The 16,227-nt window shown below is 31.9% G+C and overlaps 1 protein-coding gene across 2 annotated transcripts in view; it reads right to left on the bottom strand.

Moving 5' to 3' along the window:
- Window positions 1-9,739: 9,739 nt before the first annotated feature.
- Window positions 9,740-16,227, bottom strand: part of TFEC (transcription factor EC) — an 85,134-nt gene continuing 78,646 nt past the window's right edge. For both annotated transcript variants that reach the window (XM_023537961.1, XM_023537962.1), the window contains exon 8: window positions 9,740-15,608. In XM_023537961.1, coding sequence (XP_023393729.1) covers window positions 15,228-15,608 — 381 coding nt within the window. In that variant the 3' untranslated portion in view covers window positions 9,740-15,227. The remainder of the gene's footprint in view (window positions 15,609-16,227) is intronic.

Genomic DNA, 16,227 nt, shown 5'->3' with positions numbered 1-16,227 from the left:
TTAAGAATAGAATTAACATAGGACTCAGCAATCCCTCTTCTGGGTATCTACCCCAAAATTTTGAAAACATTTATCTGTAAAGATACATGCAATCTGATGTTCATAGCGGCATTATTCACGGTGGTCAAGACACGGAAACAGCCAACGTGTCTTATGACAGAAGATTGGATAAAGAATGTGTGGTATATACATACAATGAAATATTACTTAGCCGTAAGAAAAGATGAAATACTACTATTTCCGACAACATGGATGGATCTTGAGATTATCATGCTAAGCTTAATAACTCAGACAGAAAAAGTTGAGAGCCATATGATTTCACTCATACGTGGGGTATAAAACTGAAAGCAACAAACAAGACAAACAGAGACTCATGAACATGGACAGCAGTTTAGTAGTTACCAGAGGGAAGGGAGTGAGGGGTAGGTAAGGGTAAAGGGGCCAAATATATGGTTACAGAAGGAAATTTAACTTTCATGCATATAATTTGACAATATGTAATATGAATATTGTACTGTGCATTGACAAACGCACAGTACAATATTCATATTACATATTGTCAAATTATATGCATGAAACCTAAGTAATTTTAACTAATGTCACCCCAATAAATGTAATAAAACTTTTTTAAAAAATACACAAAAAATATCCAAGTGAAAAGTTGTAGTCTATCAATAGGGGATGGTTAAATCAAATCAGTTACATCTCATGATGTAATCTTAGGAAGCCACTGTAACGATGTAGAAGATTATTCTATGAAAACAAAAATATGTCTAACATAGTAAGTTTAAAAAGTAAACTATGATATGATCTTATTTTTACGAAAACTATTGCATTCATGTTATGTACAGAGTCACACGTTACTCACATACACATGTGCAAGCATACATACACACATAAACAGACTGATTAAAGCAAGATAAAATATCAATAAAAATGTTTCTTTACGTGGTAGGAATATGAACTTTTATATCTAATTTTGTCTTTTATATTTTGACTAATAAATCATATTTGCTATTACCTTAGAAGTTTGGACTAATATATAATTTCATATTTCTCTTCATATATCACATTATTTATATTACTTTATATATATTTAGCTATCAACCATTTCTTTTTTAAAAAAGCCAAATATTAATTTACTTAAAAAAGAAAATAAATAAATAATTTACTAAATATTTTAAGAAACCTGCTTACAGTGACTTGGAATAACGGCACTCAGCACAAACTCAGGGCAGAGCCACTTCCTTCAAGAATTCTCTCATGGTCCTCTATGTCTGGATTATTTAGGCATTCTATGTGATGCCTGTGCTTAATTATGGGTCTACTAGTTCCTATCCTCCACCAACGAGTTCTTTACAGACAGGAACTGAGGAAATCTTATTTCTGTCAAACACTGAAAGAATATAAATATAGGACACCTGACAGGAAATTGTGAGATGTTTGATAAATGGACAAATGGATAAATGAAGAAGCTACATTTTCACAGTGATCTTGTCCATTTTTCATTCAGAATTACTTGAATTTCTGTTAATATCAAGTGAGAAACTTTTTAAATGATATAAGTCATTTTCACCAATAGGAGAAAGAATCTATTCAAAATAAGGGGGATACAAAAAAGAAGTGTGAGCAAGTTCTGCTTTGTTTGAAAAGCAAAAAAGAGCTGTCTCTCTGACACCTAAATTTCCTCATGCACCAAGCTCAAGCTGAAGGAACTCAGTCCATTTGTTGTGAGTCCTAAGACATGGAAACAGGGGGTTTCAATATGTTAATAATTCTGCAATGTCCACAAAGAGCTCAGATGGAGAATCTCTTGATCTCTTGCTCCTGTCTTAAACATCAACACACGGCAATCATGCTCTGCTGCTCTGCAGATAATCGTGTCTTAATCACAAGGCCAAGTCTGCCAGAAGATTAGTTCCCTCAATTCTGGTGTATCTATTAGCATGTTTTCAACTGCCAATAACAGAAATTCCCACTCAAACTGGTTGAAATATTAAAGGACACTTTTATTTTTTAACCATAGAACTTAAAAAGATACGTGATAGGTCATGTTTCTCTGGCATTCTCAAAGCTCCTCCCTCCCCACATATGTCAGCTTTGTCCTCAGGCTGACTTTTCACCAGATGATAAGATAGCTGCCAGCATTAATTGGTTCCACATGCTGCCCTGTTCACAAACATGGAGAGACAGCAAGCAAATCACTTTGAAAAACTATGAAACAAAAGTTCTGAGCTTCCTGAACTTTACCATCCTTGAACCAATTATGTTGCCAAGGAAAAGCCACGAGCCAGTTGTGTGCTTAAATTACCAGAGCCAATCCTGACTGCAATCCTACACTTGAAACTCAGGATGGAATCAGTTCTACTAAACGGACACAGCTACTTCCCATGGGGGAAAGGCTGGAACTTTACTGTTGAAGAAGACCCTAAATGCTTCTGCCAACTTCCAAATGTTTTAGAGTATTCTTTTGACATAGTTGTAGTAAATGCCTTCTAATACTCTTGAGTCATCTCTATCTGCAAGATATTTGGCAAAGATATTTAATATATACAAATGACTGACTCAAGAATTATTCTAGGTACCAGTGAGCTAACCATCCTACATTAATTAGTATTGTAAAGGAGAAGTGGTGCTTGATAACTTGCTTATATCTTAACTGGTAATAATCTAGTCATGGTAAAATTGGGGAATAAACAGTTAAATATTGCCGGACACATAAGGCCATATCATAATTCTAGCCCACAAGGAAATCCAAACAGACATGTCCCATTATAAAATGAGTTTGGAAGATTAAGCTGTAGAAGGAAGATACGCAGGTGATATCCGCAGAACTGGAAATTCTACCTGTCTCCATACCCACATCGCCTAACACATTCTTCCTGTTTCTTTACAGTACAGTACACTGCCATTTCTATTCCTCAGACAGGTCAAATTGTTTCCAGGGTTGGACCTTTTAAACATTTGTTCTCTCTTCTACCTGGTCTGGTCCTTGTGTAGCTTGTACACTCATAGCTTTCTGATTTCTGTCCAAATGTCACCTAATGTGTGATGCCCTCTCTGATCACATGTTCAAAGCATGTATCTCCACTTTCATCAATATTTATCATATTATCATTCTTCATAGGACTAACACTTCAGAATATTATATAATATTTTACTAATTTTTAATATTTTATTTGTTAATTGCCTATATTCCCTATTTAAATCTAAGCTAATGAAAGCTGAGTTTTGATCTTATTTACTACAATGTCCCATGTCTATAATGATGCCTAATAAAGTACCAGCATCACCTTTTGTGATGAAAAGTGCAAATAGAGTGAGAAGCTGTGATCTTGGTTATGTGGTCTAAGGTGAGTCATTCATCACTTTTATGATGAGATTTTAGATACTTACGATGTATAAATGAGCTATTGTATGGGAAATCACCTTGAAAATTAGAAAATCTTATGTACTTTAAATTCTTTCTGTAATAAGGAAGTTGTTTGACGGATGAATAAATGGATAGACAGATAGACAGGAAGAAATGCTGGAATGTGTAAGTAAAAGAAACTATGATGATGGTATGCCACCAAGTAGCTTATCTAAAAATTAAACAAATATTTATTAGGAAATAGCAATAGAGAGAAGCACCTCAACTATCCTGCTAGTACCCTAGCTATTATACAAAGGGTGCTAAAAAAAAACAAATGTAAGGGATCATGCTAAATTCGTTACGCACTTTCTCATTTAATCCCTGCTAACAATATGGTGGTTATTAAATTTGTTCCCATTTTCCACATGAGGAGACTGATGCACAAAGAGATTAAGTGAATCTTCAAGGTCATGCAGCCTTTAAACTGCAGAGCAGAGACTTGAACTAACTTGTCTGACTACAAGTACTGTGGGGCTCTCAGATATTACGAATACCTCTAATGTTAGATGTTTTCTTAGGATCTAACCTGAAAGTCTCTAAGACCTTTTGCATTCTCTTATCTGCTAAGTGAATATGATCTGTCTGGAGAAATATCTAAAGTGAGTGGGATTACTTTAAAAGAGTTGCTGATTAAAAAAAAAAAAAAGGAGTTGCTGATAATAGGATCTAGAGTGAAGAATACCATTCGAAAAAGCGAAAGTCATTCCTCTTTGACTTTTATGAGTAGTCAAAAAAAAAAGATAGGCTTTTTACATTGAAGTTGTTCACCTTCATCTCCTCTTCTTCTTCATCTTGTTTTTTCTGTGCCACCTTTTCACCTTCTTTCGTTTTATTCTTTCTACTTCTACTCATTTTATTCTTAACCACTTTATCTTTTTGTGTGTGTTTTTGCTTTCATGATTTTGAATACCAAATCTACTATGACCAGGTTCCATCTCCTTGATGCCTTCTTTTGTGACCTATAAAAACTACCATTATACTGCACCTTCTAATAAATTGTATATTTTCCCCCTTACCACTCTAAATTGGTTGCTTTCAAAGCCCCAGCCTATACGGGTATTATGATTCTTTTCATCTTTAAGGTATAAAATCTTGAACTAATTATTTATTGTGTACACCTTCATCTACTGACAAATTCTTAGGACTAGTCACACAATAAAACTTTACAACGAAATAATTGTATCGCAAGCACTATATTAACTGCTTCTGTAGCTAGAAAGGGGTCCTACAATCTGGGTGACAGCACTCTGGTCTGAAACTAGTTGACCTGGGATTCTAATCCTAGGTCTAGTTCTATGATGGTGACAAGTTACACAGTTTCTCCTGTTTCCTGGGTATCTTGAACTATAAAGTCACAAATCCTTCTGACAACAGCTAGGAAAATTTCTCTCTCTCAAAGGACCCATGTGATTCAATTGTGCCCACACAGATAATCTCTCATTTTAAGATCCTTGATTTAACCACATTTGCAGAGTCTCATTTGCCATGTAAGGTACTCCCAGGCTCTAGAGATTAGGATGTGGACTCCTTGGGTGACATTATTCTGCATACCACAGGGTTCTTAAAGCTAATGTTTGTATTAGAGTGGAGATCTACTTATTTCTAAGAATCCTCAGAAAAAAATAACACAAAAAAGATTCATTTCTATTTTGTTTCTCTGCCTTTATCAGTTTTCAAGCAAGAAATTTAGAACTGTCACTGGCTGAAGGCACTTGAAAGACAAGATTGAAGAAAGAACTATGGGTGAAAGAAGAGCATAGAAAAAGAAAATTGGGGCAATAAACCATTAATATGTAGCCCTCCCGCTTATGTGCTGAGGATAAGTTCCAAGACCCCCAGTGGACATCTGAAACCACAAATTGTACCAAATCCTAGATATACTATACTTTTTTCCTATGATAAAATTTAATTTACAAATCAGGCACAGTAAGAGATTAACAACAATATCTAAAAAAGAACAGTTATAAAAATATACTGTAATAGTTATGTTAATGTGGTCTCTCTCTAAATATTGTATTGTACACACCCTTCTTCTTGTGATAATGTGAAATGATAAAATGCCTTATTAAGTTGAGAACCTTAAATTTTTCACTTAAAGAAAGCACTTTATGGCTTCTCTTTGGCAGAATTGCCAGCATTGCTATTCTTGAACTTTGAGGCCATTACAAGTAAAATAAGGATTATTTGACCACAATTACTGTGATACTGCAACAGGTGATCTGATAAATGAGATGGCTACTAAGTGATTAACTGGTGGGAGCTTATACAGCATGGAGATGCTGGACAAAGGGATGATTCATTTCTGGGTGAGATGGAGCTAGCCAACCTGCGATTCATCACCTATTCAGAACAATGTGCAATTTAAAACTTTATTTCTGAAATTATTTATTTAATATTTTTGGACTACGATTGATGACATACAAACAAAACTGCAAAAAGTGAAACATTTGTAAATAAGGGGGGACTGCTGTATAAACTTATCATGCATTTAAATTTTTTTCTTTGAATAAATAACACATTTATATGTTTCAAAATTTTTTTAAAGAATAAAAAGATATTTAGTGAAAATATTCTCATATCTGCTTCCTCTTTTAAAGTTACTAGATTTCTACATATCTGTTAATAGTTTATTTTTGCACATATAATAAATATAAGTACATATTTCTATCTTTCCTTATCACCTAAAAGACACCTTCATATATATACATATACAACTCAATTCCATATATTACTAAGTAAAACACCCTTAATGGAGAACTTTCCATATCAGAACAGAGTTCTTTTTTCCTTCATTTCTCATGTCAGGGATATAGTATTACATTTTATAGATGTCCCATAATTCTCATATAGATGAACATTCAATATACTTTCAACACCATTTATAAGATAGTCTCTTTTTTATTGATTTGTAATGCTTTCCTTTATGTTTAATTCCAATATGTATTTAGGCTTATTTCTGTCCTTTGAACTATCTGTTTATTCAGGTCCCTACATCACAGAGTTTTAATTAGTGAGACTTTAAAATATGTTTTAATCCAATAACCCTTGTCTTCTCTAAGTGCTCTTCTTTTTCAGATGTTTCTTTTTTTATTTGTTTATATTTCCTTACAAAGTTTAATATCAACTGATATTAAACTGATTTACAACTGATATCAACTGACTTACAAAAACCTATTGGTATTGATAAATTAATTTAGAGAGAATCAAAACCTTTATTATGTTAAGTCTTCCCATTCAAGAATAGAATATGCCTTTTTACTTATGCAGTTTCCTTTTCACACTAGGTTTCTTAAATAATATATGTAGAATAATAATGAAAAGAAGTAAGGTGTTATTGGGTACTGTTGGGCATTCATAGTTGGGAAAAGTTTCTTGAAAGGGGAAACTGCTAGCTGTAAGCATAGGGTTTACTATATGCTTCATACTAATAAGAAAAAAAATTGCATCCCCTGTCTGGAAAGGAAAGATGAGTAGTGTTTGAGCTATTTGAGAACAGTACCTTGATTCACAATGTCAGAGTACTTTTCCTCCACCTCCTTCTCCTCTTCCCACTCTTCCTACACACACACTGAAATACATGCTTTCTTATTCTGGGCATAGGAAAGAAAAATGAGGCAAAGTTCCTCTGACCAAGTGCCTGAATAAGTTGGGTTTTGCGTGATAAATGAGAAGATTTTAAGACTAATTACTCCAAACAGATTTAAATTTTCTGACCCCACAAAGTTACATTCCACCTGCCAAAAGCATTGATGAGCCTCCTGAATTAGTAATAGTAATCTGACAGGTTGTCTCTGCTTAAAGAACCCTCCCTTCTTTCTCTCACCTTCACATCATACACCAGTCTAGCTCCTACTCTGCTTTAAGTCTCAGTTTCCCTGAGACTTGGCCAGAGTCCCTGATTTGTGCTTCCATACCACCCTTAATTCTGCCAGCATAGCACTTAACACATTTTATTGTGAGCACGACAGGCATTGTTCTTTGGGGGATGCTTATTAACGAAACAGTAAACGAGGTAATGGTTGAATTCTAGAGTAGAAAATTTCTTTATACAGTATTCCAACATTTGCTACTATTTTTGTTTAAATAAGCCAAAAGAAGATACAAATATTTATCTCATGGCAAATGAAAGAACCGAAAAAAAATGAAAGAGATTCATTTCAATAAATGGTCACAGCCTTGAGTGAGCAACATTTTATTATCTGAAAAATTTGCTACTTTACACTTCCCTTACCTACAAATTAACCATCACTTAATCATTTATTAAGGAAATAGCGTGTTAAGCAGGACACTGTGTTAAGTAATGTGGGATATGAAGAAAGCTAAGGTATAATTTTAGCTTCCAATGCCAATCCATCTAGTAAGGAAGGTAATCTATCCATGGCTATAAAAAAAAAACAAAACAAACAAAAAAAAACCCAGCATTACGAAGATGGCGTTTAAGAAGCAGTTAGCTGCTATAGCCAGCAGGAACCATGATGATAGTAACCATTGACTAGGGTGGTGAGGAAAAGCCTTAAAATAGGAAAATCTTGAAGTAGCTTTTTTAGATTAAAGAAGAAAAGGCCACATTAGGATAGAAGTTGCAAGGGCTGACTTATCTTTATTGATTTGGGGACCTGTGTAGATAGGTAATTCATCTATATTTCAAATCTACTTTTTATATTTACCAATGAATAAGTAGAAATTTGTTAGAATGAATAAAATCTCAGTTGTTCCCTTTTTTATGTCCTTAGGAATACCAAACTGGGTTTTATACAACTATGTACTGCTTTCAACATAGAGTGATTGCAAAGTCTTGAAGGATGTTTTATAAATACATGTTCCATGTATTTATAAAAACAAGTATTTTTGAAGAGATAACCATATAACTCAAAGAATATTTTTCTCCACAGATATACACAGCATCATCTTTCACCTGTGTAAGCAAATAAATATAATTTTGGCTATAGTATTGTTTGCAGAAATTTAATTTTTTCTGAACATAGTTCTTATTCTATTATTATGCTTGAGTAATTCACACACAATGTTTCCAATACACTTTTCCTGACTTGTGAAACTTTTTAAGAAAATAGCATTTGTAGGCACCAGATGTTTTGACATAAGGAGAAGCAATATGTAAATTTTAAGCCATGCTAGGAACAATAGCCTGCAGGCACCTTTTTCTTATTACATGAATTATATACTTAACCACAATGTAGTCGATTCTATCAAAATCATCACCATCTAGAATGTTGTACTCTTGTCTTATGGCACCAATTAATGAAATTGATATCTATTTAACTTGATAGGTATCCATTACTTAACATTATTGTATTTTACCACTTAACTACCCCATTGCTAGAACTCTGCAGGTTATATTACTAACAGTTTTGGGATGGGTTTTAATATTCCTTCTAATGGTCAATAAAATCAATCCTTGTGTTATATCTAAGTGGTTTATAGCTGTGTGTGGCATTTATTTAAACAAAAATATTAAAACCTGTACAATTTTGTTCTTTTCCATGTTTTTTACTAAATTCAGAATAAGGTGTGTGTGTGTGTGTGTGTGTGTTTGTGTGTATTTCTAATAGAAGAAATTAATGATAGCTTCAGATGTTCCCTAGACATAGGTTCAAACAAAGAATAACATAATAATAAGAATATGTTTTTATGTGTAGAGGTCTTTTTAATATCAAGAGATTAGAAAACGTTTTTATAAGCTCTGACAAGGGCACACGTGTCTTTATCTAAATACACCATGCATGCGCATACAATAATCAAGTATAAAATCCATTCATTCATCCATCTTTTCAGTCTAAATAGTGTCAAAAATCATCCTGACTTATTTTACCTGTATTACATTGGTTATTCCTTTCCACACAGAAGTCATTATATCGATTAGTATTTTTGGCACTGATGATGCTTTAAGAAAAATACATATAACTTTTTTTAAAAAGCAATGAACCTATATTTGAACATGGAATACCATGTTTTATAGACAACTCAGAGCTATTCTGTTTTATTAATTTTGAAGCCAGTATGTAGAAAAAATGTATAAACATGGTATTAAATATTAGAAAGTCTTAACATTTAACTGAAATCCTTAATTTCGTTATCAAGGGATATGTCTAGTCAATACCAATTAGCAGCTTTAAAATGTTTTCCATATTAAAATACATTATTCTATTTATCCTAGATTGTCTGGGGACCATCTAGTATATTAAAAGGTTTTGCAGTTTCTTAGTGATTTCACTGCTACAATTATGCCTGTTAGCAATTTTGCAACATTTTAATAAATATTTTCTATAAATCAAAACCATAACAGCATGAAGAAGCAGATGGCAGGAGACTTTATTGTAGAATGTAACAATTATTTTCATTAATAAGGAAATATTGGATCATCGTTTTCAGTATGGACTATGTAGTGAGCAGTTGTCAACTGTACAGTCTCATGGCTGTTAACTATCTTTTCAGATGATAGTTAACCCGTATTCTGCATTTTCCAGTATAGTCTATACACAAAGGCAAAATAAAAAGTATACTAAAACATTAAATAATTCTATGCTTTCCTTTAATATAAGCAAAGAAAACATTGGCACATTTTTAAAAGTATGTGTACAAAGATTCATGTATTAGAGTACACCAGTGTTCTTCATTTTCTTAGAAAATAAGACATTATTTTGTTATTAAAAATGAAAAATAGCAATAATTATAAATTCTATAGTCTTGTTACACTAACAATGTTTTCTTGATCTAACCAATGTTAGATTAAAATTACAGAAATATTACTTCAGCTATTCATATATATAAAATGCTATTAAAGTCAAAGATTTTAAACTACATTGTTTTATTAAGATTAAATAGTTAAATTAATTTTAGCCTTGTATGCCATAACCAACAGCAATGCTATTAGACCCTTGAATTTAGTTAGCTTTTAAACTTCAGTAGCCATGTATTAAAGAATAATATAATATGTAACTTCCTGATTATACATAATTCTTTCAACAAAGTAACAGTACCCCATTTCCTTTGCATACTTTCCATTTTGTTTGTTATACATAACCACTAGCTTTAAATAACATAAAAATAAAATTTATTTCATGGGGAAAAATACAGAATTTTCAAAATAAAATGGTAGTGCAGTAATGGGAAAGGTAACACTGCAAACACAAAAGTCTTTGTTTTTTAATTCTTGAAGTCTACTGGACAAATGTAGTAAAAAGACATTTTACTGAGGATTTCATCAATAGAAAACACAAAAGAGAAATCACTTGGATGTATAGAAATACATATATAAGAAGACAAAAGTTTCTCTTTTATGTATAAAGCAGCAGATAGTAGTATTACATCATTAGAATAGTTGAATCCAGTGGAAGTTTTTTAAAATCAAAATAACTATTTTCTGATAATCTCTCATATACTCATATTTTCTATGAACCTTACAGAAAAAAAATGTAGAACAGAGAAAACTTTTAAAACTATTTTATCATTTTTGAAGTTTCTTTGTTTACAAATTAAAAATCTTACAAATGATAAAATATTGGTATATGCAATAGATAATAATTACAGAAAGGTAATATGAACATTATATCAGCAACACTAAATGTACTTAGTATTTATTAAGTAAATATAATAAAACCTTTGTCTATATAACTTACACTAACTCAAATCAACATCTTATACTTATTAACATGCAGGGCACTGGAGGGGCAAATGATGTAATTCCACATAGCATATATAGGCTATGCCATTATCAATACTAAAGCAAAATTCAATCTTTCAGGTGTTTTCAAGAACCTAGATGGTTGATCTAGTGCTGATAACACAAAAATGGTTAATTGATTCCAGTTTTCATCTACATCTTAGATATCATAAGGTTAGTATCTCAAAGCCTAGACACATTGTAAAAACATTGAAACCGTTATGCCATTTATTTATTTAAATATTGAAATTCCACAATGTTAGAACAGCAAAAAGTAGTTTCATAATACCTTGAAGTACAAGAAAATGCCAATATGACTCTATCAAGACAAAGAAAGAATGTACTCTTATTTACATTGTAAAACCTAAATTCTCCTTGACATAAAGGTAAGTGAGCATAACAAATTAAGACTCGTTGTACCTAATTTTTTTTCAAGTAATAGCTATTTAATATTTTTTACAGTCATGTAAATGGATAAAAATGAATTTAAAAAGGAGGAGGAATGCTATTTCTCAATGTCCTCAGCTCATCTAGCTATTTATGACTTAGAGCTTTTGTACTGACATAAAGCTATAATCGCTGATATCATCACATTAATAAACTGAGGAAATATGGTCTGTTTATATATTCTTCAGTTATGAGAAAAGTTTGAGAACGAATACTAAAAAAATTATGAAGATCTATATCTACTTATAGGAGATCCTTGTTATTTTAAGATGCTTGAGAGTCGGAAAGGTTGCTTAATGTGAATCCATGAAAAAGCAGCCAATATTTTAATATAAAACAAGAAAAAGATTAGATGGGATATTATTGAAAAGATAACTAAAAATAATAGAAACTATTTACCTTATTTTTCACAAAGTTTTTAGCACTGTAATTATGCATTAATTTTTGAATGAACAGGCTTGGTTAATTGTATATTAACGGTCTGGTGAAAGTTAATGCTTTTTGTGACAAAATTGTTGGATAAATACATCTCCTTTACTGTTATCAGAAGGCTAATTTTTGCAAAAATATTCTAGACAATCAATTTTCCCAAGATTTACTCCTGATTCTTAATCAAATAATTTTGCTTTTGAATTTATATTTTTACTTTGATATTTATTTGTATTGATTTAAAATGTTATTGTCAGATGTTTACAATATCAAATAGTCATAGAGAAACTGATCCATAAATATGTTACATAAATATATAGCTGAAGGCATATAGATATGATGGGGTGTTTAAAAGGGGACTATTTTATAAGTGAAATTCCTTAGTGAATAGTCTAGTGTTTGGTACACTTTCACTTTCCTATGAAACCTCACCTAACTATTGGTGTTAGGATAATGATATTCTGATAACTAGGGCTCCCTCCTCCATCATTATATGTAACATTAACTATACACTTCGCTCTTGATAGATACATCACTACAATGCTATCTACTAAAGTAACAGACCTGTTACAATAATTGGGACCCAAGGAGATAATCAGGAGTTTCCTAAAACCTCTTGGTGCATGCAAATTTTTGACATTATACACAATTCTGTATTTTTCTGGTGAGAGGGTCTATAACTTTTGTGACACAACGCTACTCTTCACTCTGTCTTTAAAAATCCGTTACCCATTTTATAATTTCCTAATTGTTATTATAATCTGAGAGTAGCAACAAATATTAACTCCCTTTCCAGACTGCTTTTGTCCAGACTTTACCATCCTGTGTCAAGTTCTTACAATTAGCTAAGACTATAAGGAATAGGTTTCAGGGCGGGATAGTAGTATTTTAACAGAATGGAAAACAATGACGAAATAATGACATTATCAGAGCAAGTCTTCTCAGAATATGAAGAAAAGAGAATAATGGATAATATGAGAAAACAAATTAGCCTCTATCTAGAATGATGTGTTTTCCATGGACCCAAAAATATATTCCTTCTCTATGATTTGCACTGTTAAATTATCAACTCTTTAGTGAAGTGGAATTTTGTTATAAAGTTAAAAGTATATAATGTTCTGAAAATTCTTACAGAAGTGTATCTTATTGCTCTTTTTCATGTGTCAGATTACAGGTGAATTTATCTATCTGGCTTTAATAACTGTTCCTGTAATTTGAGAATTATTTTTTCCATGTCAGACAATGAACACTATTTTAAATCTCCAAACTCCAAGCTAATACTGTAAGCTAAGCCTGAGATAATTATTATACCATTAAAATTGAATATTGTCTCACTTTCATCAGCATTAGTCTCAGATTTCTGATGGTGTATTTTCCACGTTAGCAATACCTAAAACCTTGAAAAATGTATCACCAAGTTAATATTCATGAAAATTACATCTTAATCATGTTAGTAATATATAGAAATATCTTAATTTTTAGCATCTCCCTTCTAACAAAAATTCTATTTCTATTATGTCATTTCATCCTAAGTTTTCAAAGACTTTAACAACCTGTTGCCAATATTATTTTCCAGAATTCTCCAAAAAGAATCTTCTAGGGTGGCCAGATGAATGTTCTATTTCTAATGAATGTACCATACTTCCCCAACTTATTCTCATTTTTATCATCTGGTTGATATTATTCCTCTGTCTTTCCTTTCCTTCACTCAATTTATGCTTTTAAGAGAAGTTAAATCCTGCTTTTCTCATAGACTTTTGTGATTCTTCAAACTTCATTCATTTTCATTTTCTCTGACCTCTGTATTTATATCTTATGCTGCCCCATGTAGTCTTTAATTCTACATGTTGTTTATCTTTTGTTGTTGTTACTCATATAGTCTTGTTACTCCCCAAGAAGTAAGACTACATCTGGCTTATTTGTTTCACATTTTCGCAGAACCTACTAAAGTTATGCGTATTCCTCCAAAAATACTCATTGATTAAATGACCTCTTGTGGAGGGACAGCACAGAGCAACATACTTGATAAGTCAGTTCTCAATCTTCAAACAAGTTCAAGAGAGAAAATTTGAGGAAAGCATCATAAATATAAATATTCTTAATAAATGCTAGCAAAGCTAGCAAAAATCATAGAGTATTCTAAGTATTTATGGGAGTAGAACTTTAACTCAGAGTTGAATATAATAACAGTTTCTATTTTACAAATTATTTTCAGTTGGCAGTCCAACTTTAAATATTTTGTCATTTTTGAGCAAAACTATATCAACAACTAATTGATTTATCTCCAATATTGGACACAGTGATAAGTTTTAAATACCTGACAAATTGTCCTAGTAGCAGGATATTTATACTTCATTTGCTGAAATTGTTTACCCAACATCTTTTCTTGATGAAGAAAAGAGAATTTGGAATGTGATTTGTGATGTAGAATAGAAAATCAAAAGAATGAAGGGGAAAACAAAATACATTCTACCTGCATCGTGTTCATGTGTGTGGAGCTATGTTTGTGTGAAGGGATGAAATTCTAGTCCATATTCTTGAGGAAAGTATTTAATGTGTTCTTTTTTCTGAATAGAGCATGTCTCCATAAATATACAAAGTTGCTTTTAGAATTTGTGTAATTAGACTAAAGAAATTAAAGTCTAATTTTAGAAATCAAAGTTTTTATGTATTTTCTGTATTTTATTGTGGAAAATGCTAATGTTTATTATAGATTTACTTTTCACTTACAAGTGACAGGTAATCTGTCTTTTAATTATTTCCCCATTTAAGATTGAACATTAGACAACATGGTCACCAGACAGTGGATAAATGCAATGAACCACCAGATCTGTTGATCTTGATTCTTGAAAGTAATGTTTAGTAGTTGAATAGAAAGGAGATGGAAGTGAATAACTAAGAAAAGATTTGTATATTTCATTAAGTTTACTCTTTGTAGTCTGTTAGTTCCAATAGTACATCATCAAGTAGAGAGCTATTTCTTACATTGTATCTCTTTCTGGGAAAACAAAATTTAAGTAGACTTGGACTTTGTAGTCAAAGAGGAAAAATCTTTTTTAGACCTCGATTCGTCAAAACCATACTTTTCTTCCTGCGAATTCATTCTTCTATGGTTTTTTAATCAATCAGTTGTTCACGAACGATACATTCCTTTCAGAAAAATAAAGCCAAAGCAATACATGAAACATATAACATAATTGTATAGCACCAGCATAAAATTGTTTTCTATTTGATGAATTGAGCATGTTTATTTTTTTATAACTCATCACCATCACCCGAGCTAAAACTACTTCTCCTACTGCTCTCTTTGGAAACTGCAGGGGAAGTGGCAGATAGCAGAGGATCTGTTCCAAAAGGAGATATCGTGTCATCCAGTAGCATGTCATCCAACTTTTGTTCCTCTTTCAAAGCAGCACTAAATGATAAATCTGTAAAGTGTGACAAAGGATCGGAGAAGGCCATCGCTTGATCACAGAGCTCAGGGCTTGCTCTCTGAGACAGAGTCAGGTGTTGGCAATAGTCTACTGAATTCTGCTCAAGATGAGTCTGTTGTTTGGTGACATGAGCGTCTAAATCAATTGTGCCGAGTGAAGCCAAGGTTGGTAGACCATGAGCATGAGCCTGTATTTCTAGTTCCTGAAATTTTAAAAAAGAAATATTAAATAATGACTGAAAAAAGAATATCTCTGAAGAATAAATCAGAAATAGAACCGAAATATTAATAAGTATTCAAAATAAAGAGCAATACAAATTATAAATATTCTTGCAAATAATGGAATCTGGTATATTTCTATTGCCTGAAAAATAACCCTTAGGAAAAAGATTTTAAAAATGCTCCTCCCATTGTTTTTTAAAGAAATACATGAGATTTAATGGTCTCATAGTGACTCAGACTACAATACAGCCATCTGGAGATACTGGAAAATCTTCCATTTATTTTTCTAGATTAATTTCTCACTATAAGACCATTTCGTGGAAACAAAGTAAGTGTTTTACCTACCAAAAAACATGCTTACATTAAAAAAAAAAACCTCGAGAATAATGAAAACTCATACTTTGATATTTTGTGTCACATGAACAGATGAGGAGTGACAATATAAATCAGCACAATATGCCTCGCGGCAATGAAATCCATAATAATCTTACTGAAGAAATAAAAGGGGAAGGGGAGACTTTAGTGTCCAATATTATCTATGGAAACAAATGTTTTACTTTATTGTTATTTTTTTAGGCTGAAATAATATTGTGCGTTGTT

This window comes from Pteropus vampyrus, unplaced genomic scaffold, assembly GCF_000151845.1.
Source record: "Pteropus vampyrus isolate Shadow unplaced genomic scaffold, Pvam_2.0 Scaffold206, whole genome shotgun sequence".
NCBI classification, from domain to species: Eukaryota; Metazoa; Chordata; class Mammalia; order Chiroptera; family Pteropodidae; genus Pteropus; species Pteropus vampyrus.
The sequence above is the reverse complement of the archived record's forward strand: the minus strand, read 5'-3'. Positions and strand labels throughout refer to the sequence as shown.